Source organism: Rattus norvegicus, chromosome 8 (genome assembly GCF_036323735.1).
Source record: "Rattus norvegicus strain BN/NHsdMcwi chromosome 8, GRCr8, whole genome shotgun sequence".
NCBI classification, from domain to species: domain Eukaryota; kingdom Metazoa; phylum Chordata; class Mammalia; order Rodentia; family Muridae; genus Rattus; species Rattus norvegicus.
Genome location: NC_086026.1, coordinates 89887238 through 89912122, shown reverse-complemented (window position 1 = coordinate 89912122; position 24885 = coordinate 89887238). Strand labels below are relative to the sequence as shown.

The 24885-nt window shown below is 37.6% G+C and overlaps 1 protein-coding gene across 3 annotated transcripts in view; it reads right to left on the bottom strand.

Annotated features, from left to right (window-relative positions):
- The window catches only part of Senp6 (SUMO specific peptidase 6), an 83689-nt gene that overhangs the window by 39681 nt on the left and 19123 nt on the right, over positions 1-24885 (bottom strand). Inside the window, exons 2-8 of one of the 3 annotated variants that reach the window (NM_001106842.2) lie at positions 24586-24679; positions 22366-22423; positions 17837-17982; positions 16840-16944; positions 12195-12215; positions 7291-7361; positions 2759-2901 (exon numbers count right to left, since the gene is read on the bottom strand). In NM_001106842.2, the coding sequence (NP_001100312.2) occupies positions 2759-2901; positions 7291-7361; positions 12195-12215; positions 16840-16944; positions 17837-17982; positions 22366-22423; positions 24586-24679 (638 nt within the window). Of the gene's footprint in view, positions 1-2758; positions 2902-7290; positions 7362-12194; positions 12216-16565; positions 16637-16839; positions 16945-17836; positions 17983-22365; positions 22424-24585; positions 24680-24885 lie in introns of those variants that run through there. The other 2 variants (XM_006243436.4, XM_039081161.2) reach the window with 2 other exon arrangements.

The window sequence follows — 24885 nt, the reverse complement described above, 5'->3', positions numbered from 1 at the left end:
GCTCAAAGTACATTTTTACTTTATTAACAATGTAAAAAATTTGCTAATTATAATTTCATTCTGAAAACAAAATTAAGACCTATCTTTGTCCCATTTGGTCAGGAAAAAAATCCACAAAGTTAAATAACTTCAAATTCTGGGTTAGGAGAGTAGTTTGATGGTAAGATTTCAACATAAAGTCTGTTCCTCAAAACTGCAAATTTAAAGGTACATACTATGTCCAAGACTCTATACATGAAAAACCTTATTTAATAAAATCAACCCTGTCTCAGACAATATCATTTTTATTTTGTGTCCAAAAGATGTTTCATTGCATTAAATTTAAGGATCCTGTTTCTTAAAAGCACTGCAGTGTGGGACTTACAGTCTTAAATGGAAAGATGAACTACTAATCTTGTTTATGGATTAAAGATGACAAAGAAACGATGTACAATTTTTCCACTCTCTAATGGAAAACAGGATGGAGTGGCACAGAAGTGGAGCCCAAGAAGGTCTTTAGGCATAAAGCAGTTCTGAGGCAGTTCTGAGGCTTTGAACTGCAGCCCAGGGAGGAAGGGAACCATGGTAAGAGGAGGTCTCCCTCCGCCTGCTTTTAGGATACAGTATGGCCTGAACCAACCTTAGACTAGCAAACCAGAAGACTGGTCAATGGGAAAACTGAGCAAATGCATAAATACAGTAGGGATGGTGGGAGCCAGAATTCTACGGCCAGAAAGAATTACAATCCTACAAAGAGCAAAAAGATAAACACGGAAATGAACTCAAGGCCTTCTCCATACATATACATGTGTATTTCCTAGGCCTATCTAATGCTAGGGAATACAAACAGAAACTTTGTATCAGTGTATATAACTAGAGTCCACAGTGTCTCCTGCCATGTGAAGTTTAACAATGACTTCCTAAAGGTAGATTACTATTGGGCTAAGAGATCCAAAAAAAAAGTAAATCTGGACTACCTTGTTACACCAAGTAATGAAGCCCTGGAAGAATGACAGTGATGTGTCAAAACACACCAGGGACAGTTGGAAGGGATGGTCACAAACAATACTAGGTAGGCATCACCTGAACACCAAAATACATGAAAGTTAAAGTCTCTAACTCAAGTAAAAGAAGAACCATGTGCTCATGAGAATGCAAATAACTAAACAGGGCTGAAGAGACAGTACTTGATACACTTATTATCAGGCCCAGAATTCACATCTCAACACCCACAAAAATAAAACAATTTCCTTTTTTAAAAAAAAGTCTAAAATTAAAGGGGAACAAAAGGAAAGGAATTACTGGAATTGCTGGAAGTAATGTCATATACCTTTAATCCCAGCACTTGGACAAGTGGATCTTTATGAGTTCAAGGACAGCCTAGTCTACAAATCGAGTTCCAAGGCAGCCAAAGCTATCTTGAAACAAACAAAAGAAATTGCTGTAAATATTCCAGATGGAAATAGTATAAAAAGTTGTGGCAAATAAACGCAACATATAACCCTGAAATACAGCCAGACCCACTGATGAACACTGTTACAGAACTCTGACTGAGGGTACTCAGGGATCAGGTCCTGCCCAGTGTGCCCAAGTCCTAGGTACCCCCACCCCCACCCCGGGGGGAGGGGGAAGGGGAGGGAGACGACAGGTGGACAGGACTGGGTTTTGTGGAACAGAAAGTTTAAAAAAAAAAAAATCAATATTTCCTGTAAGATTTGCTTTATTTTTAAATTATGCATATGTTGGGGCAGTATGCGCACGTGTCAGTGTAGACTCCTGCAGTGCCAAGAAGAAAACACCAGATTTCCTTCTACAGTTACAGATGCTTGGAAGGTGCCCGATTTGGGTGCTTACAACTGGTCTCAGTTCCTCTGAAAGAGCAGTGTGTACTCTTCACCACTGAGCCATCTCTCTACAAAGAAAAAATTTATTTTCTTTGTGTGTAACTTAGTATGAATGGAGGAAAGGAACAGGGAAGAAGGAAAGAGAAAGAGGGAGAGAGAAGAGTTGGGGGAGAAATCAGGAAGAAGGAGGGAGATGTGCAAAGAGAGAGAGGGGATAAAGGAAGATAAATGAATAAACCAGGCCAGAGGACAACCGTGCACTTCAGCCCTTGCTTTCTTTCACTCTGAGACAAGGTCTACTTTGACACTAGAGTCTCCTGTCTGCCTCCCGTCTCACTCTGGGAACACTGCATTGCATGTATGGACGGACGATCACAGCTGGCTCTACACTGGTTCTAAGGCCCTCAGACTTGTCTGGTGAGAGCTTGCATACTAACTGAGCTACCTCTCCACCCTAAGCTTTAACAACTGAATAGCTGCATATGATGCCTCATGCCTGTAATCAACAGTCTGAGGGCTAAGGCAGAAGACTGAAGTGGACGTTAGCCTGTTGGGTTATAGGTCGGCTGGTACTGAGTAAGACCTTCTCTCTAAACAAAAGCCAACCAAATAAAACCACATTACTTAAAAAAAAAAAAAAAGTTACGTCTCTTTAGCTTTTCTGGGTCATATGATGAAAGATCCCCTAGAATATAATGAGCATAAAGACGATGAAATGGCTGGGGAGATGGCCCGGCAAGTAAAGCCTACAAGCCTGAAGGCCTGAGTCTGATCATGAGGCTCCAGAGTGAAGAGCTAACTCCCAAAGGCTGTCCACCCACCTCCACCTCACACCACGGCGTGCACAGGACCACACTCACACATACGGTCACAAGATTAATGTCAACATAGTAATGAAAATACTAAGTAATTAGTAAGAGCACATTTCTACCTACCTCGAAATGGGTCAGACACTTCTTTGAGGCAGGGGACAGAGGAGAAAGCTGGTAAGTGCTACAGTGCCGTTTCTGCTGTACTTTCCTCTTAACTTCAGGCTCTACATACGATTCTGAATCTTCAGTTTTCTTCATTACATGGTCTAAAGGAAGTGGGGGTGAAAAGCACTGAATTTAAATTTAATAGATTCCACATGATCTTTGCTATAGAAAAATTAAAGTCCATGTTTTCAAATTCTAATTTTTAGATAAAATGGGATAGTGTCTAATATATATGATAAAGAAGAACCAGATGGCTAATAGGCAGGAATGCTTGTCACCAATACTGACAATATGAATTGGATTCTCAGGATCCACATGACAGAAGAAGGGAACTCATGAAAGTTGTTCACTTGGGTACATGTACACGCATGCGCGCGCACGCGCGCGCACACACACACACACACACACACACACACACACACACACACACACACACAAAATACATGTAAAAAACAAAAACAAGACCTTTAAGATTAAGGCAGTAATAATGTCCAAACTACTCTTACCTGGTTTTCCCTTCTCAGCAGGCTTTCCATGCTGCTGCAGACTATGACAACATTTTATTTAGCTGAGCAGTAAAACAACAGAAACACTATACTAAACCACACACATGCCTGTTTCCCTCCAACTTAGCTCTGTTCTTAGATTAGTAATAAGAAAACACAGGAATTCAAACATTTGGTACAAAGGTTTAGAAAAGGTAAAACTAAACTAACTCTTAGGCTATTTGTGGGATGCTACTTGTGGGATTTGTGAGGTAGTAGCTGTTTAGAAATGTGTAAGAGGTTTGTCTTTAGGACGTTTTAGTGTAACTGCTCTACTGACATACTCCCAGCTTTGCTAAGTAGTTTTACTTGACTGTTTTATTCTCTTCTTCTCTATTTTTTAGGATGAAGTTTATTTAGCTATGTTAACTGTGTTGGTATGAACTCACTATGTAATCCAGGCTGGCCTTAAAAGTGTAAGCGTCCTCCTGTTGCTAGACCCCAAATGCTAGCACAGCCACATACCACTGTGTCCAACTTCCTTTTCTCTTCTGACTGCAAAACCTTATGTTTTGATTCTGTATTTCACTTCACAGAGGTTCATTTTTACTGAGTATTTTCTTTCTGTCTCTTCCATATATTCCTCTCTGTACAAGCAAAGTCTACCCAAATGAACGGTTGATTAATCAATCCAGTTTCCATGGCACCTAATCAGTACTTCTATTAGCACTCATTTAATAATAAAATACTTGTTTGTACTTTTCTATTGTTGCCAGTCTGCTGTGAGAAGTCAGGTTTTAGTCACACATTTTTCTAACACCCCAAAACTACAAAAGATAAAACAGGACAGGTATTCACCACACTACTGAACTGCATGAAGACAGAACTATATGATGCATTTAAGTGTGAAAATAGTGAGGTGTGGTGGTGCAGGTCTTTAATCCCAATACTTGGGAGGTAGAGGCAGAGGCAGAGGCAGAGGCAGAGGCAGAGGCAGAGGCAGAGGCAGAGGCAGAGGCAGAGAAGCAGAAAGGCAGAGGAATTTAGGGGAAGAGATGATGTGTCAATAGAAATAATAAACTTAGAACTTGAAGATTTAGCCTACAGCCAAAAAGACATGAGAGACTTAAAAAAATACCATGGAGGTTTTGCACCTGAGGAAACACACTAGTTTAGAGCATCCAGATGTTAGTGGTTTTTATAAGGGATACTTTGCAATTTCTAAACAAATGGTCACTACAAGCTATACTATCCCTCTCTTTGTACAGAACAACATAGAGAACATTTTTTAAATCAGACAGAACATAAACACAGGTATATAGAATATAACATCTTACTTGGAAAATTAACTTACAGCAAAATAGTCTAAAAGCATGACTTTCAACAGGGGTTCTGAGGACTTGAAAGGCCCAGGAGTAAACAGACCAGACCAGCTAACACAGAGTGTGCTATAAAGGAAACCCTCAGTCCCTTTAATCAACATGTGGCTTCCAATTTGTTTATTTTATTTTGAGACAGGGTTTCACTATGTAGCCTTGGTTGACCTGGATCTCACTAAATAGACCAGGCTGGCCTTCAACTCATAGACATCTATCTGCTTCTAAGTACTGGGATTAAAGACTTGCAACACCAGGTCCTACTCAGATTTTTTTATATATATATATAAACTAAACTCAATTATGTACATAAAGAAAAAATCCTTTCTTCAAAAACACATTTTCACTAGATTTTATAAATGGAACACAAAATCTGTGTGCATTATTCCACTGAAATATGAATCAGTTTTCTGCCAAATGCTTTTTATATACAAATACTCTTTAATTAAAATACAAATAAATATAGCAGTATACATAATATTTTAAATTGAGCATACTATCTTCTCTTTGTATATGAGAGGCATAATTACAAGATTCCTGATGACTAGAATTTGCAAAGGCTTGTCACCTGTAAGAAATCTAGTACTTAAGACTTTTATTGTGTACACATCTACCTACACTTTAAATCATTTCTAGATTGTTTATGTTGTCCAACATACTATAAGCTATATAAGAAGTATTTTACAGTGCCATTTAGAAAATTAAAACAAATCAAAAAAAGGTAAATGTTCAAGACAGAAGCAATTTTGACAGATGCAATTTTTCTTTTCCAAATATAATTGATCATTGTGGTTAAAATCAGTAGGTGCAAACTCCAAAGTTACAGATGCTCACTACACATTAAGTATTTAAGTAATAAAATGGACTGATTGAATATAAGAGGATACTTTTCTTTGTACATGTGAATTAAGCAGTGATTTATCGGCTGTCTGTAATTGTAATCCTAAGACATAATTGCATGATATGTAATCAAAATATATATTCAAAGATAGCATATAATGTCAATTAGTTCTGAACTTTTGGAGAAATACTAAAAGAAAAGAAAACTTAAGGAATAAAATGAAAAGCAGGGAGGTACGGGTGGCTTTAATGTATCATTATATAGATGCTATTCTACATGCTTGGAAAAAATTGAAAATATTACCAAACAAAACAAACAACACGAAATCCAATGTGTTTTGACAATGCCTAAAATATTTACACTTAATAGTTCAGACACTAACTTTTTATTACAAAACTGCTTGTTAATACTAGCAAAGTCATATACCTAATAACTCACTAAAACTTGTTATTAAATATACCCTAAATTCAAAAAATGGACCAAATACTGTAATAAAGAAGACTGAGGGCCAACAAGATGGCTCAGAGGTAAAATATGGACTCATACAGAAATGACTGTCTTCTGGACTTTGCACATGGGAGGTGAGACTTGGGATAAACACAAACACACAAACACACACACACACACACGCACACACACCCCTAATAAATAAATGTAAAACTAAATCATTTTACATAGCTGAAACCTAATTTTTATTTACATTTTAAAATTCATTTGATGATGGTGGTGGTAACATATGTAATGTGCTTGAGTACAGGCATGCACATACATGTGCATATGTGGACGCTAGAGGGCAGTCTTGGAGCCGAGTCTCACTGTCCACCTGTAAGGGTGTGGGAGCTCAGAGTCAGGTTGTCTAACACAAATACTCAAGCACGCTTATCCACTACCTTCACCTTGTTAGTACTACGGTGATTTCTTTTAAAATATTCCACGAACTATGATAGAAACACAGCACGCGATCTCCAAAGGAAATACTAAAATTGACTGTGATTTTAACACAGCATTGTATCCAATATGCTAGTTCTGTGGTTTATCCTATAACCAGGCATTGATCACCTGCCCAATACACAAATGTAGCTGAAAACTGGAGGGCTCCATTACCTTTAATATAATTAAAGAAAAGAGGTAGCATCTCAGTATAACTTTATGTTCCTCTCTGGGTGAGTAGGGCTGGGCTGAAGTAGTTCAGGTGGTAGAGTGCTTACGTGGTTTGCATACAACCCTGGGCTTGATGCCCAACACAACAGAGAACAACAAGCTGCAGGTATGCTGGGGTGCACAGTGTGGCAGGAACAACAAAGCAGGCTGCCTCAACAAGGTGAAGGAAGAGAAGACACCCTCCAAGTTGTCTTCTGACCACCACACATACCCCGAGGCATGCAACTCCATATACCCATTAAAATAAATAAAATCACTATTTTATATAAGGAAAACCAATTTGTTGGTGAAATACATTTGATACATGTTATTTGTGGATTAAAATATGATACTATCCAATATAAAACTATTTTAAAACTATAGCTAATCTATAATTAAAACTTGAATCTTTAACAAAAACATAACATAATCCAAAGATTTTAAGTTATACTCACCCAATTTTACAACCATCCTGACAACATAAGACCACAGTTTAAAATGAAAAAGCTATGAACTGTTATAAAGTAATAGCTTTAACATGATTTCTAGTAGGCCCCAGAGTATTGTAAGCTGGTATCTGTAGTCTCTCTCTGTACTTCTGCAGGAATTCGAAACCCTTCAGAGGTTAACAACAACCGGTACACTTACCTCCGCCTTGGCCATGACTTAACATTACAGGGTTGTTTTCGGCTTTGTGGACATGAGGTGGGTATTCTTTCCTATAAAATGAAATTTGTTTGATTTCATTCAAATAGAAAATGAAGTTTTCAAAATGGCAAAGTCAAAGGACCACTTACATTTATTCAGAGAAACCACAGCGTATCATGCTAAAACTTGACAGTATAAAATAAAACTGCATTAGGAGAACAGAACTACACTAGAGAACAGTGCTGGTATCCCACTTACACCTTCAACCTCTCTAGAATACAGATTCAGTTTTTAATTTTTAATTTTTTAGAAAAGTGACTCATTTATGGTCTCAAACTGTCTGATGCAAGTGACTTTCCTGTCTTAGCCTTAAGTAGCTGCTATTCCAGACACTACCTTTAGCCAGTTTCCAAAGGAATTACTTTAGAAGCTATGTGATTATTCCTCAAACACAAAATTTAGACCTTTTCTCTTGAAACTGTCTTTTTTTTTTTTTTTTTTTTTTTTTGGTTCTTTTTTTCGGAGCTGGGGACCGAACCCAGGGCCTTGCACTTCCTAGGCAAGCGCTCTACCACTGAGCTAAATCCCCAACCCCTTGAAACTGTCTTTTAACCAGTTTATGACATTCACATTAAAAATATTATCTGTTTGAACAAATTACCCAACAGAATACCACCCAATTTTTTGTTATTTAAAAAGTAATCAATGAATAAAATAAATATTGAACAAAAAGAAGTATTATATAAAACTGGTCTTGAAGACATTGATAATATCAGTACAAAAATATATCAAACAAATCCATCAATTATAGAACAAATGAAATCTAGCTTTTATCTTGTCATGGAATATGATAGCCAGAAATAAACTTATCTAAACATATTAAACTACTCTGTCAAACCTAATACACAGTTAGCTATCATTATTTTAGAAGAAGCCTCATTATATAACAGTCTACCTTCAAACATGCAATCCTCCTGCCTTCGTGGTGTAAGTACAATTATAAGCCACCACACTTGGTGCAACATAGAATATATAATAAACCTAACTTCAGTAAGTAAATGTCCTAAATAGTATACTTTTGTAAATCTAAGTATACTAATTCTGAGAAAAAAACAAGCATGTTGTATCTAGTATTAAGAGAAAATAACCATAGGGGGGAAAAAAAAAGAAGCATTAACTCAGGAGTTATTACAGATATTTTCCAAGCCTGGCTAAGTATATACAAATACTCATTTTATATCAGCAGGAAATTAAAGAAGCTATTCTATTTATTTATAAATGTTCACACCAGTGTTCAATGGTGTCCATTCACTAAAGAGCAATTTGGTTACATAAATCACAAATGAATACTTTCAAGGATTTAATATTTCCACATAAAACTCAAAGCACTAAAAATATGAGTGACAAAGAAAAATGTTACTAGAAGGAGACAGTAATGCATTTGTAAGAGCAATCAGCAAACAATGAATACTATGTGCCAGGTACAATGTTCAGAAGTTTCCTATTAACTCCATATTCTTTTGATAACCTTTCGAGCTATAATTATTAACATTTTCATAGATGAAAAAGCTGAGGACCAATAGAATTGATTAGCTGGTCCATAGCCCCACAATTACACAATGACAATTTTAGAACTGAATCGCAGCACACTGTGTCAGCAACAATGACTAGAACAGTGTCAGGAACATGTGAACAATTTCTACTCTGCCAACATTTTAATGTCTGTGATGACATAAATTTTAGGGGTAGAAAAAAGAGACTTGCCTTTTGAGCAGTGGTGACAAGGGTACCATGAAGAAAAGGGAGCTGGAGACTTAGCTCGGTGGATGCTTGTTTGTCTAGCCTGCACAAAGGCCTGAGTTTGCTTCCTGCACTGTGTAGTATTTGTTTGCAAATGTGTGTAATTATGTGGTGTGTGGGGTGTGTGTGTGTGTGTGTGTGTGTGTGTGTGTGTGTATCACTCAAGAGGTAGACACAGGAGGACCAGAAGTTGAAGTTGAAGGTGAGGACTAGGATGGCTTAGCAGTTAGGATCTTAACTTCTCTTGCAGAGGAGCACACACACACACACACACACACTCACACACGCACACACACACTCACTTACAGCTCCAGCTACTGGAAGAGTTGGAAGAGCCAATGCTTCCGCCCTCCAAAGACACCTGTGCTTATGTGCCTATACCATAGGAAAATACACACACAGACCAATTACTAATAATCACAAGTCATAAAAAAGATACATAGAAGTCTAAGCCAGTCTGGGATATGTGAAGACAATGTACAAAGAAAAAGAAGGGCAAGAAAGAAAAATTATCACTGACCCTTGTTATAAACCCGATGAACTATAATACCAATCATGTCAGAACGTGCCCACTGGCAGGAGAGTGGGATGAAGTTACTGGGGCACCCCACTCTTTGCTGGTTAGATGTGTGCTGTCCTTTGCACAGGAGGGAATTCATGCCTGGTACTACAGACCTGGTCAAAAGACCTTGACTGGGAAGGTTTATAGGTCCTGGTAGGGAGTCAGCCGGCCTTCTCAATGTTTATATACTATATACCCACAGGACAGTGCTGCCACAGCCCTGTTCAGAGAAGTTTCTATCTGCAACAGACAGCAGTTAATACAGAGACTCACCAATGACCAACGTGTTAAGAATAAGTGACTGCTGAGTGCTCAGCTCTAAACATGACATACACACACATACTGCAGGCACACTGTCTCTAAAGCTCAGGAAACACTGGGGGTGGTAGGGAAGTGGTAGAAGAAGAATGGGGAGGAGTGTGAAATGTTATTTTCTTTGGCTTAGGAGGGCAGTTTGCACTCATGAACTCACAGTAGTGGAGTTCACCTACACGAGACCTGCATAAGTGTGGGCCCATCAACATTCCATCCTGGATGAAGGAAGAACTCATAGAGAAGTTCTCTCCTTGAGAAGCCATAGGCAGTTAATGGTTACTGGGGGAAGGGTGAGTAGTATTTCTTAGTAATGTAGCTAGTGACAAGTTGCCCTTGCTTAAGTAAAATATCCCTCACCTATGTTCAAGCAAGCAGCTCTAAATAATGCAGAGGGCTGTGCACAAGGGGAGGGCAATGACTAGAAGAGGAGGAGGGAAGGGAGGTAGGAGGGAAAAAAGGAAGGGAGGGGGAGAAAAGAGGGAAGATAGGTAGACACATGTTAGGAAGAGGACGCTGGGAAACAAGAGAAGATAATGGGGGAGATTGGTTCATACTGCATACATATGAAATGTGAAAGAATCGATTTTACATGTTCAAGTTCATCTTTAAGAGGCACGTTTTCAGCATCTAGCTCAGCATGTTTTCAGCATGGTGGCACATGGTGGCACATGCCAACAATCCCAGCAGTTGGTAAGGCAGAAGGATCAGGAGGTCAAAGTTTCACAGTGAGTTCAAGGCAAGGATGAAAATCAACCTTAACACATGATGGGGCCCTAACTATACTACAGTAAGCTTAAAATATGCAAGATTCATACACAAAAGTTACACACAATAATTCCACTGTAATTCTGTGTCTATTTTTTAAATTATGGACAACAGACACAGTAAATATTTTGAAATGATGAATATCATTAGTGAAACTCCACTATTTAAGTTATAAATACTCTGAAAAATAAAATCTATATGCTGCATTGTGAGCTATGCCCACTCTGTTCTACCATGCATTGCTAATAAGAATGAATACATAAATATCATGTAATAACCACAATGCTAGAATGTGTTAAAATATATATATTTTTTGTATTCCAGATTTCATAGTTACTGTTTCTAAATTTTCTTGCAATGCTTTTCCACACAAATTAGAAAAATAAGCTGCTCTTAAATTATACTAAAATGTAGGCATAAAAAAATATTCCTTAAGCTTAATAAAAACATTTCCATATGCATCCCAGAGATGAAACTCAGTTTGTCAAGCCTGTTGGCAAGCAACTTTATCCCTCTGACCCTTCCTTTGCCCACAAGAATCTTTTTTGTTTATATAAAAGTATTTTTGTTTGATAAGAAAATTGAACCCCCACTCATAATCTTATTCCCTTTAAACTGTAGTTTTCCAGGCTGGGGACACAGCTCCTGAGGCTGAATTAAGAGGTGAGTGCATGTCCATCCCAGCTCTCTCTCCCCTTTCCTTCCCCGGTTGTCTCCAGGGTCTCTCTGTGTAGCAATGGCTGTCTTTCCCTTTTTAAATCTCTCGTGGACTGGACTGAGCTTGTGCAACTTGGATCTACTGAGATTGCAGGTTGTAAAGCACCACACCTGACCTACCCTGGCCGCCTCCTCAGGTAACTTTACCTGTGTTCTCTGTTCTGAAGCCACCACTGCCCTTTACTGTAATCGGTCGCAAACTCAGTCCAGACTCAAAGGACAGCAATATCTACGTATGTCACTTAGAATTATTCTGTAAGAAAAAATTGTCCCCAGGCCAATTTACAGAGCATGCTAAATTATCCTGCAAGTCTAGCCTGGTCTACACTCTGAGTTCCAGGATGTAGACAAGCCTTGCTATTTATATTTAGCTCACACTGTCCTCAATCTCCTGCTCCTCATGTCTTAACTTACTCTTGTCTTCCTGGCATAAAGACTTTGATGATTTAACTGTATGCAACCTTGCTACTAAGACACTGAAAACTATTTTTTAAAGAACATTAGTCAGACATCAGTGTAAATATATAATAATATAATACCTAATAACTATCCATGTGATAAGAATTATACACTGAGAATTATACTGAAACATCACCCACATGCCAAAATATAGCAATGTACTATTAATCAGTTTTCTGTCACTAAATAGTAAGCTTTAATGGTGAACTCCAATTCAGGTTATTATTAAAAGCAAATAAGCTGATATTTTATTGCTACACCCATGTTCTAATTTCATTAAGCTTACCTTTCTTTTCGGTCCTGATTGCTTAAAACATGAAAAAGAAAAAAATGTGAGAGGAGACTTCATTGTTGATATATCATTGCAGTTGTAATCATTGCAGTTAACAAGTCAAACTATCAATATGAGCAATTTGTTTTAACAATATTGTGCATGTATTATATGTTAATGGTTGTTTTTTTTCAATTGTGGTCAACATAAAATAATTTAAGTAATCACATATTTAACAGGAAAACATGGATAGACAAAACCATGAAAATTCTCAAAGGGGTTCTACTTGTAAAACACTCCATAACAGATTATTTTACAACAGTGAATAGATATAATTTTCAAGAAATAATGACATTTCCTAGAAGCTAAAAAATTTCAACAATTTTAAACTTATTATATCAGACACAAAGTTTTTAGGGTAAAATTTGTTTTACACAACAGTCTTAGGATAAATATTGTATGTTATTTAGTACACAAAACAAAGTCTAGGCTTATAACCATATTGTTATCACAAGTTTTATGAAGCCAGTGTATAAAAGTTCTATATTTCTCCACAACTCATGGAAATTCCAGAAAACATGAGATACTCAAAAGTAACACTGCAGTCTTCTGTTTAGAATAAAACTCACATTCTGAAACTATTGTTATTAATCATATAAAGGTTTAAATGATCAAAACTGTAAGTAAAACATAAGTAACAAAATCTTGAAATTTATACAAGGAAGCTAACAATACAATCTAGCAAATTAAGGAACAAAGCATAGTAAATCTCCTAAGAGCAGCACTCAAAAGACACATTAAAACTGATTCCAATAGTGAAGAAACAATACATCTATACTAATACATCTGAATACTAATAATACATCTTTGCTACTAAGTATATCTGTCAGGTGACAGAAAAACACGATAACATCACATTCCTATTAAAGTCAAGAAAATATAAACAAGTTCAAACACAAACCAGCCCTCTCCCACACCAAAGCTACAGTCCTAGAAAATGGTAAGGACTTAAGTGAGATGCTTCTAACATCGTAATGTTGATCCCAAGAGCTCTGCAAACAGAGTTTAGAGCTCTGCTTTGTTGTCTCTAAGACTTCCCTGTACACAACCCAGAAACTGTATAGGTTAGAACAAAGATAAAGTCATAGGATTGGTTCTTCCTGACAAGCCAAGAGGAAGAGAAGGAAATTATTATTACCTCTCTTTTCCTTTCCATGAGGAAAGTACATTTTAGAGACAGAGAATGTCGTCACTCAGTGGGAGTAAAAACCCCATGTTCCATCCTCAGCAACATACAGAGTCACACAACACACACACACACACACACACACACACGCATGCACGCACGCACGCGCGCGCGCACACACACACACACACACACACACACACACACACACACACACACACACACACAGTCTAATTACAGGCATTCATGAGAAGCTTCAATGTATGTACTATCAAATCTCACCCCAAAAGGGTGTATATATAAAAATAGATTAAACATGTGGAAGTTATTATTAATAATGTAGGACTTGAAAGTGTAAAGTTTTTGTTTCATACGAAATATGAAGGAAAAGTTTCTTTTATAACTAATGCTATCCTAGGGTCTTAAAAATAAAAGGAGGGGGGCTGGGGATTTAGCTCAGTGGTAGAGCGCTTGCCTAGGAAGCGCAAGGCCCTGGGTTTGGTCCCCAGCTCCGAAAAAAAGAACCAAAGTAAATAAATAAATAAATAAAAGGAGGGGTCGGGAAGATGGTTTTGAGGTTAGAGCTGATACTGTTCTCACAGGGGACCCAAGTCTGACTTCTAGCTCCCATACCAGGGATGCACCACTGCCTACCATTCCGGTTCCAGAGGACCCAATACCTCTGGCAGGCTTCTGAGCACTTTTGGACTCATAGCTACACACAAACATATAATTAAAAACAAAAATAATCTTAAAATAAAAACTTCAAAATAAAGGGAGTAAAATAAACACTAATTTAATCCTGATATTTGTATATTGATTTAGGACTTTAAAACTTCTCCCAAGTTGGAGCCATCCATTAATAATTAAATCTTGCTTATACTAGGACCCAGTTTTTCATGCATGGTTTTATACGTTTTTGGTTTGGTTGGTTTTGTGTGTGTGCGTGCATCTGAGAAAAGGTATCAACAAAGAACAGAGGCTGGCCTCAAACTCCCGATTCGAGCTTTTCGGCTCTAAGCAATGACTTACAGACATGTGCCATCAGACATGTGCCATACCTCCCTGCATTAAACATGTCTTTAAAGACATTTATTTACTTTCCCCCTAGATTTATTTTTACCAATCCTGTGAAGGAAGCGAAGAAAAAATTTTTTATCAGAAACCACAAAACTATAAAATGTGCTAGGTTTTAAGTCTGCTTAAATAAAGTGGGATGAAGCTACAATGAAAGTCGACTGAAATACCTGCCGTTCATTTTCCTATTACTTTCCTTTAGCATGACAGTGCATGAGTCCATCTTTAATATATAAAATAACTTTTGGAATTTTAGTAAGAAAACAGATGAGAAAGTTAATCATCTGCCCCAAATAAAATAAAACTGATATAATATTTAACAACTTTCCCTAATGCCCTTTTCAGATTAAAAAAAAAATAAACTTCCTTAAAAATTACTAATTACTAGCTTGCAGATCTGACTTAAAAACATAAGTCCCAATACTCTCCAAAAACTGTTCTCTGCAATATTTTTTTTTTGGGTTTTTTTTTTTTTTTGGTTCTTTTTTTTTCAGAGCTGGGGACCGAACCCAGGGCCTTGAGCTTCCTAGGCAAGCGCTCTACCACTGAGCTAAATCCCCAACCCCTCTGCAATATTTTTTAAATATCAAATTAGGACTTAAGGAAACGACATTTACAAGAGATTATCTTTAGGCCCGTCAGCTGTGCTCAGTGTCTCTGACGCACACTCAAAGTTAAATCCCCTTGCAGCACAGCTCTGCTGTGATAGTCTCACTCTCTGTTTACACAGCTGCACTACTGAACTTACACAAAGTCTTGGTTTGCTAGGGTGGAGAGTTGTTGCCGATAGAACCTAGGGCCATACGTTTGACACAGTTCTCCCTATGCAGTAACCCTGACTACCCTTAAACTCCCTAACCCAAGATGGCCTCAAATCCCTGGCATTTTTCCTGCCTCAGCTGCATCCTGAGTGCTGGGATTGCAGGCATATGACACCACATATGGATTCATTCATCCACTGTCCTGTCCCTAACAATGAGTCATTAGTTAATGTGTGACTCTGTCATATTAGTCTTCAGACTGTTCTTCATCTACACCCATTTTGTAAAATACAAATCACTTTGCTCTTTGAACGAATAACACAGAGAGGAACTTGAATGACTAGACTTTGAACTTTAAAATCCTTTAAAAGGCAGATGATAGAATTAAAAAAAAAGAAGTGTTTATTTTTATAAAGATTGAGACAAACATGAGCAGACTGTCCTGCTCATTTGAATCTGTAAAGTATTCTTTACTGGTCCTAAGCGTTCGGTCAGCTTTACTGACTCTTGGAATATGAATTAATTCCAGTTACCAAAAACCATCAGGTCTTCAAACTAAATACCACAGAGATGAACATCGCTAGACATACAAGGTGCAATAAGGCAAAGACCTAGGATAAACAAAACACAACCCAACCTTCTGACGTGGAGCTGTGTGACCACACATCTTACTTTTTATCCTCGATCCTTATGTTAGAGCCCCATGGTGGCCAGAGAACCTGAATTGCTTGTGCACCCTACATTACAAACAAGTTTTTGGTGTGAGCAGTAAATTCTGTCTTTTGTACTAAATTTCTAGAGAATCTTATGTGAAAACTATAGTAAAATATTTGAAAAAATTTTCTTCATTTAATTACCTTAAATTATGAGAAAGATTTAAAGATTTTAAGTTAAAGATCTAGTAAGTCTATGTAAGCATCAGATAGAGCAAATTTCTAAGGTTTGAAACACTGTTTTGAAGGAATAAATAACAAGCTTATAAATAAAGAACACCAGGGGAGGGGGCAAAGAAAAAAAAAAAAAGAACACCATGTAAATTGTACACCAACTATAAATGTTATCAGTTATAATACAGTATTTACGGTGTAATGACTAACTCCTACAGCCAAAGAATTCTGAACTAATTGAAAGGAGATCGTAACATTCTAAAAATGATTCTGAAGAAGTTCAAAATCATTTAAACCTTTTCCCAATATTACTTTCAATAACTTTAGGGATGAAACAGTACTGTCAACATCAGTGAAAACTCCTAAATTTATAAAAGCAACCAAACACTTAAAATTAATAGGATCTGCTTGATACACTGAAATCTTATACAACAAGAAAATAGTAAGAATTAGTTTTGCTCCTTAGGTCAACTACCAGTAGTACAGTTCAATCCAGTACAGTAACATCAGTATTATGTATCGGCTTCATTAAATATCTTCTTAGACCTAAAAAGTAATACAACAAATGGCTCTTATTTTAAATTCTCCTCAAAACTGTGACTTTCTAAAAAGCAAATATAAAATAAACAAAATATAACAGGTCTCATGGATTATTTTGAAGATATAACTCTTCAGAGACAATGAAAATTGCCAAGTTGCACACATGAAAGGGGTGTGCACTTTTCTATGTAAGAGAATGAGGCCCTCACCTCTGAGCTGCCGTTTTGATGCCTGGCATCTGTACGTGGGCATGATGGAAGCGTCTACCATGAACTACAGTTCCAGAACATAACGCCGTAGCTTGTGTGTTTTCACTGCACGTTAAAAAACAAAGAACAGTTCGAACAGATAAAAAAAATTGTATACACATTGACAAAATTACCATTTAAAATCCGAGTGCAAACCCAAACTGTACCCTAAAATAATAATTAAAAAAAAAAAAAGTTAAGCCCAATGAAGTATCTACAGTTATCCACTAGGAGACATCCTAATATCGTTTTAAGTATTTCCAAACTCCAAGGGAAAAGAATAGACTGGGATACTAGAGTAGAAGTCCAAAGTCTAAAGCTTTAATTCTGCTACTAACTTGAACATATTCACAAGCGGGGTGTGAATATCCATGTTATGAGGCTTCTGACTTCTAAGACTGTGACTGATTTTCCACTTACTTGTGTTAAAGAAAATGCATGAGATGTCACACACTAAAATGTTTCTTGCAACATGCAAGGAAATGATTACAAATTTAAATCCTAATTCAGGACTGAAAGGGGTCTGAAGAGATGGCTCAAGGAGCAAGCGCTTGAGAATTTGAGTTCAGATCCCTATTATCCTTGAAAAAGCGAGACTCAACACTGCATGTGGGCCCCAGCCAGCACTGCCAAGGTAAGGACCTTCAGATCACAGGGGTTCGCTGGCTTAAAAAAAAAAACAACAAAAAACAAACAACAACAACAGAAAGACATAGACTAGGTATGTTAGCACATAACTTTAACCAGTATTCACAGGCAATGAGCTTGAAAAAAATTCTTAAGATTCAAAGGATCTATGCAACCTGCTAACAAATGCAAAGAAATGTGCATTTGAGTACAAATGTAGTTTGGCTTCTAACGTTAAACTTCGTCTTTACCTTCTCTATCGTGAAGCACCTACACCACCTACACAGCAATCTTTCTCTTTTTAAAGCATTTATCCAACTTTTAAATGTACCTCAGTTTCTTATTGTTGCTTAACATGTTAAGTCCAATTGCGTTGCCTTTCAAAGTTTTAAAGCCGTCAGTCTTGTTTCGCCTTACATAAGTCTTCAAGATGAAATCACCAGAACTAGTAGCAACGATTTCAGATCTCCGATTTAACTGCAAAAATATCCACAGATGTTAAAGAGTCAATATATACTATCATGTGATAATTTACCAACATCTCAAATTCATTAAATTTAAAAACAAGTCAGTTATGACAGCACACAAGGTGGAGGCAGAAGGATCACAATTTCAAGGCCAGCCTAGGTTACACATTTAAAAAGTCAGTGAGATGACTAGATAGACAAAGATACTTACCACTAAGTCTGACAAATGGGAGTTTGGTCTCCAAGTCTTACATAAAGAATTGACTGATTCAAATTCTTCTCTGCCCCATGCACGCACGCACGCAAGCACGCATAAATGTAATCACACAATTCAAATGTCAATAGAGCAAAATGGCCTCTAATTTCAGTACTCTGGAGATTGGGAGGTAAAGCCAAGATGACTGCCCACAAATTTGAGAGCAGCCTGGTCTATACAGGCCAGTCCAGGATCCTACAGTGAAACTCTCTCAAAGAAAGGAAAAGAGGAATGAGAGAAAGAAAGAAGGAAAGGGAGGGCAGCACAGGGAAAGGAAGGGAATGGAAAAGAAAATCAGTACACAGCTGCTAGAGGGGAGGGGTATATGGCGAGAAGACAGCAGCAGAACAGACCTGATGGAAATGGCTTGGTCTTTTTCTAAGACAGGAACAGGTAATATATTTTTTTCATATAAATCTCCTCCAAGGTACTTAGAAAATTAAGATAATGGGTCTTGGGCTAGTTTTCTTTCTACAAAGCAAAACCAAATCAAAACAACAACAATAATTGATAATAATACTAAAAACAACTAAGATTTCCACTATTTAACAGACTTGCTGTATCAATAGAATAGTACTGAAATATGTCTTTGCCCCAGTATCAAAGTTTCTACATCAATACAAACTGAGGTAATCTGTGCCTTCATCTACAAATATCAACATAAACACACTAACAAGAGCCTGGCGAGAGCCCTAGAATTTAACTAACCTATCTTTGGTACATTCTCTGAACCAGATGCTTTCAGACACTATAGTCCTCAATTCTGTTCTTTTCTTTTAATAGGTCTGAGTGTTTGCCCAAATATGTTAAGTATACTGTGTGAGGCACTGATATCTGAAGCTACAAGAGGCACTGGATCTCCTGGAACTGGAGTTATAGACAGATGTGAGCCACTGTGTGGGTGCTGGGAACCCAGGTCCTCTGTAAGAACAGCAAGTTCTGTTAACCACTGCATCATCTCCAGTCCCAGTCATCAGTTCTAAGTGATAATTTCTTCAAAATTATACAAAAGAAAACCACGTATCTCTTTTTACTAATTTTGTTTATATTATCTATTTACCAATTTCATGTATGCAGTTCTCCAAACAAGTGTAGCAAGCAACTGGTACCTACAGTCCCATCTTACTTCAGCCTTATCTGTTTTAATATCTTCTTCCTTTTCCCTCCTTTTAAAAAAACATTCTTAGCCTGGCAATGACAGCACACACCTTTGATCCCCGGCACCCAGGAGGAGAGGCTGGCAGATCTGAGTTTGAGGCCAGCCTGGTCTACAGAGTAAGTCCCAGGACAGTCAGGACACACAGGGAAAGAAACCCTGTCTCAAAAATCCAAAAAAACCACTAAATAAAACAAACTATCAAGGTCTGACTATGGGATCTAGTCTGGAATAAAGTGATAAATGTGGCAATTGTCTTAGTCACCAGTCCAAAGAAAAAGCACCTCTATCCATCCTACTGAAGAATTCACAGGCACACATTAAACTGGCAAAAACCACAGAGCTAACCGAGTAGATAATGGGATCGTGACACTTTTTATTTTTTATTTTTTGGAGGTAGATGCTTGCCTACTATGTTCAGAGATCAGTGTTGGATTCCTGCCTTTTCAAGGCCAAACAAAACAACAAAACTCCCATATGCCTTCACTATAAAAGCTGCATTAGAGGGCTACCTCTCTGGATGATTTTGATGTCATGTTAGGAACACTAGAAGCAGATTTAAACTGAAAACTGATGGCAGAATTAGAGGCATACTTGCAGAGACATATTCTTATATATGAGCACCTGAGAGCCAGAGGCAGCTAAGAGGCTGAATTTGAGGTTCTCAAGCACTTTCCTACTGAGCTGTCTTACCAGGCCCTCATCCATATTTCTGATTAAGGAGCCTTTTTGATGGCAGATATGGTGGTCCGAGTCTAAATCTCTAGAACTGGAGAGGAAGAGGCAGGGGGATGGAGCGTTCAATGTCAGCATAGGCTACACAGCAATGCTCTGTCCTGAATGAGGAACTATCTACCAACAACCTAATGCCACCATCAAAGTCAAAGTCTAGAAGACAAACTCTCCAATCCCTTGCTTTCGCTGATGTAGTTCATGGGTTAGATCAATTTGGTCAGCAATAAAATAATCAGTGCTTCTAGTTTCATTATGCTGTGGACTGCATATGAAATGTCCCCATAGGTTCATATGCTTGGATTGGACACTTGATTCCTGGCTGGTGGTCCTGTTTGGAAAGTTGTGGAACCTCTAAGAGGCAAAGGAGTACTGAAGAAAATGTCCCCAAGAGTGACTTCCCACTTCCTGCTCTTTATAAGCAAGGGAAACTGGCTCACTGCTTGACTGCCAGGCTGGCCCACACTCCTGTCATCGTGCCTTGACCACCTAGTGGACTCTATGCCTCCTCTAACTGTCAGCAAATAGGCCCTTTCTTCCCTAATTGATTTTTTGTCAGGATATTAACAAATACAGTTAGGAACTATAAATCTCATAGAAAATATTTTACTATATTGTCAAGTCCCTTTTTAAAAAAGGCTTTCCTCGCTATCTGTTATACTTAATATTTAGCTCTAGGAAAGGTAATTAATTTTATTATTTTGTTTTTTTTTTTTATTTGGCTGTGTATTTGGAGGCAGAGTATTCTGTGTAACCTTGCCTGGCTTTGAACTTCTGCCTCCCACCTACCTTTGACTCTGCCACCTCCATCAGGCAGGCATGTACCACCATTCCTGTTAACTGGTGCTAACTAAGTACTTTACCAACTGACCACACCACAGTCCCATCAATGCACTTAGATTCTCAGAACCTACATAAAAGCCAGACAGGCATGGTGACCACATGGTGACCACATGGTGACCACTTGAAGTTCCAGCATCTGGAAAGCAGAGACCAGATACGCAGGAAAGGGGATGAATGAAGTCAGCAAAGTCTATGTTAAGCAAGAAATTCTGCCTCAATAATAATTAAAGATTAGTCAAAGAAAAGAATTCAACTTTGGAGCACAAGTACAAATGCATTCCCAACACACACACATATACACACACACACACACACACACACACACACACACACACACACACACACACACACACACACTTTCTTTTTTTTAAAAAGCAATTGGGAGAGATGGCTCAGTGGTTAAGAGCACTGGCTGCTCTTCTAGAGGTCCTAACTTCAATTCCCAGCAACCACAGGGTGGCTCACAACCATCTGTGATGAGGTCTGGTGCCCTCTTCTGGACCGCAGACATACATGCAAACAGAACACTGTATACATAAGAAAGAAAGAGGGGACGGGGAGAAGCAACATAGCACTATTTTAAATATCTGGTATATCTATTTCCTTTCTTTGACTAGTTTTTTATTATTTATGGTCTTAGTAAAACTTCAAATTATTGAAGAGAGAGAGAAATAGAATATTAACAAGTAAAAACTGAGTCATTTATGTACAATCAATCTCATAGTTAAAACATTTCTGTTCACAAAAATCAAGATGAGATTTTGGCCCACGTCAGTTTTCCAAGTAATAAAAGCCACATACTACTGAGGAATGTTGGAAGACGTGGCTTAGTTTGTAGAGCGTGTGCCGGGCATGCACAAAGTCCTGGAGATTCCCAACTCTGGTCCTCACGTTTGTAGAGCAAAAACTTCCCACTGAGACACCTCCCCACCCCCAGAGCTATTTTCTATGGTGTCTTATAGACGGCCTTCACAAATTCCAAGTGAAAGCGAGACTAGAAAACTATGTACAGTACACTACCAACCACCGAGCCAAAATAAATCTTTCTCCTTTATCAGTTTATTTAGCTATTTTTTTAATACCAGTGGGAGGCAAACACACGAACTAACAAAGACACATTTGTTTAGAGATAAACAAACAAACAAAAAAATCACAACTATCTGTGTCTGGAGTCAGAGAGGGGAGCGCTGGGACAGAGGTTGGGTGGGAGACAGTAAAAAGCATAAAAATCCTTTTCTTTAAAAATGACACAGCCTCAAACTCTGTGGCCTTGAACTTGTGGCAAGCCTCCCTCCATGACTCCTAAGTGCCAGGATTATAAGGTTCATATTACCACGCCCAGCCAAATTGTTTTAAATAACTTTTTTTGATACAAAAAGAAAAATTATTTTTAAAGGAACACTTGCCTTTTTTCCTTTTGAGGTTTCAGAATCCTCATCTTCTACACTGAGTAGATTTGCCCCACTATACAGAAAATAAAGGAAGAAAGCTTAAGCAATAGTTACAGTTTAAGTATTAAAATATCTGCTTTATCATCACTGCTCACCTAACGGGGGGAATCAACAAACTTTGCTGCAAAGGCTCAAGCAGTCATTTCAGGTTTCCCATATAGGAACTATGTATGTGTCCTCTGTAGCATCCTTGCCACAACAGCATGGAAATAACCATAACCTTATACAACAGGCTGCTTTCCAACACACTCATGAACAAACCTAGGAAATGGGCAAAAAAAGCTACTGCTGACCCCACCTTAAATGAGCACATGCCCTTGTTTTTCAGGCTATAGACTTTTGTATTCATAGTCTTGCTCCGTATTTCCTTTTCTGGGAGCTGACATTTAGAGCGGAAGAGAGAAGTTACAGAAGCAGAGCACCATCGAGGAAATGGAAGGTAGCTGAGGAAAACTGAGTCTGCTGCTGCTGCTGGGGCAGTGACAGTCACAGCACCACCCAACTCCACCCGAGTGGAGCACAGATCCACCCTGCACTCGGAAGCTGAGGCACCACACTGTAGTACACAGGAACAGCTCACGGGCCTCTCAACATGAGCCTGAACGGATCCCTGAGGAACACAATGAATTGAAAATTGCAGTCTGTACCTGAGATGCACAAGATGGTACCTTCATGGATCATTTAAAAAATAGTCACAGTAAATCTTCCAGAACAGGAATCAAACATATCTTTTGGATAATTCTGCTATACACAAGCTATTTCTAGTAAACCTCAAGCTATTTTTAATAAAAATGTAATGTTTTATTTCATTACTCTGTTATATACTAATATTAATACAAAAATTCTTATAAAATTTTTATTAAAATTTCTGAAAGATATATCTTTGTCACAATTTCATATTTAGTGCCATTGTTCAAAACTACATAAATACCAAATTTAAAAATACTTTTAAAAAAGGGTAAGATGACCATAAGACACTAATCTTATGAAATAAATTTATCAGTTCAAACTTTTCTTTCAGATAAAATTACTTAAAATACTGAATGCAAAATACCTCAAATATTTAGTCAACATACTTGAATGATAACTTATAAATAGATTTCTTTCTTAAAAAGCTGGGTGTGATGAAGTAAATCTATAATTCTAACACTAAAGAGGCTAAGGAGTTTACCTAAAAATTCAAGGGAACTCTGAGCTATATAGTAGCTATACTCTGTAGGCTAGCCTGGACTACAGAGTGAAGCCCTCTCCCAAAAAACTAAGAGAACATAGTTTCTAAAAATATATTTATAGATGTGGTGGCTCATGCCTATAATTCTAGCAATTTGCAGGTAGAAGTAGACAGATCTCTGTGAGTGAGTTTAAAGCCAGCCCTGTCTGGAGTTCTAAGACACCCAGGGTTGTTATACTGAGAAACCCTGTCTTGAAAAGCCAAAACATAAAAAATAACGAAAAAATATATTGCTCTGCCAAAATTCTGTATATTTACATGTCTCTGGACAGTAGAAAAAGTGTAAATAAACCAAGAGCTTAAAAATGGTATTGAATTTGCATCATGGTTATCATATTGTAGGAAAGTACTACTGTGAGTAACTCTCATCACAGGCAATGGTGCTCTATGGAAGAGCACTTTCCCAGTTACGGCCCTGAACTAGGCCTACAGTATTTCCAAAAGCCCACAACAAAACCCACTCCTGTGCTGTAAAATTCCACACTGGATGGATTCAAGTGCATGAACTGGGTATGACACTGCTTCTACTTCATCTGGACAGTGCCCACTCATATTCTTTAGACCGGTGTTGCTTTCCCAGGTGGAAATCCGATCCAAGGTCAAAGTGGTAATCGAAGGTCACAAGTAGAAAATAAAGAAAGTAGAAGACTTAATCTTTCATACAAAATTCAGAGGCTTGACAAATTGTTTCCAGAAAAGGTTGCCTTTAAGAAGTGGAGGTTTACTGTAGTTTGAAAACTTGTCTAGTTGTTTGTCAATCATTAGAAAATATTTATTACATACATACATTTAAGACTGAGAAATAAACAAAATTATTTACCAATAAAATATTGCTTTATCTTTTCTTATGGTAAAAAATATATTTTAAAAATTCTACAAAATATAAATAGATTTTCTAATGAAAAGTTTCATTCGTATGAAATATGGGAGGAAGATGTCCTTACTCTTTATCTGCATCTCCTTCACTTTCTTCTTCATGATCAAAGCTCCAATTATTTTTAAAGCCTCCATCCCTCTTAGATTCTGATCTAGCCAAAGCTGAAATAAAACAAACTGAAATAAGTACTCATTAATATAACTACTGAATATAAGAAATGTGAGCATTTCCCAAACTCTGTTCTAAATTGTTTTAATCTTGATGCTAATCTATTTTTAAAAACTATTTCTTGAAGCACCTTATTTCCTTCAAGAGAAAAAGAATAAATTAAAAGCTGGTTTGCACCCGCGTACATGCGCATGTGTGT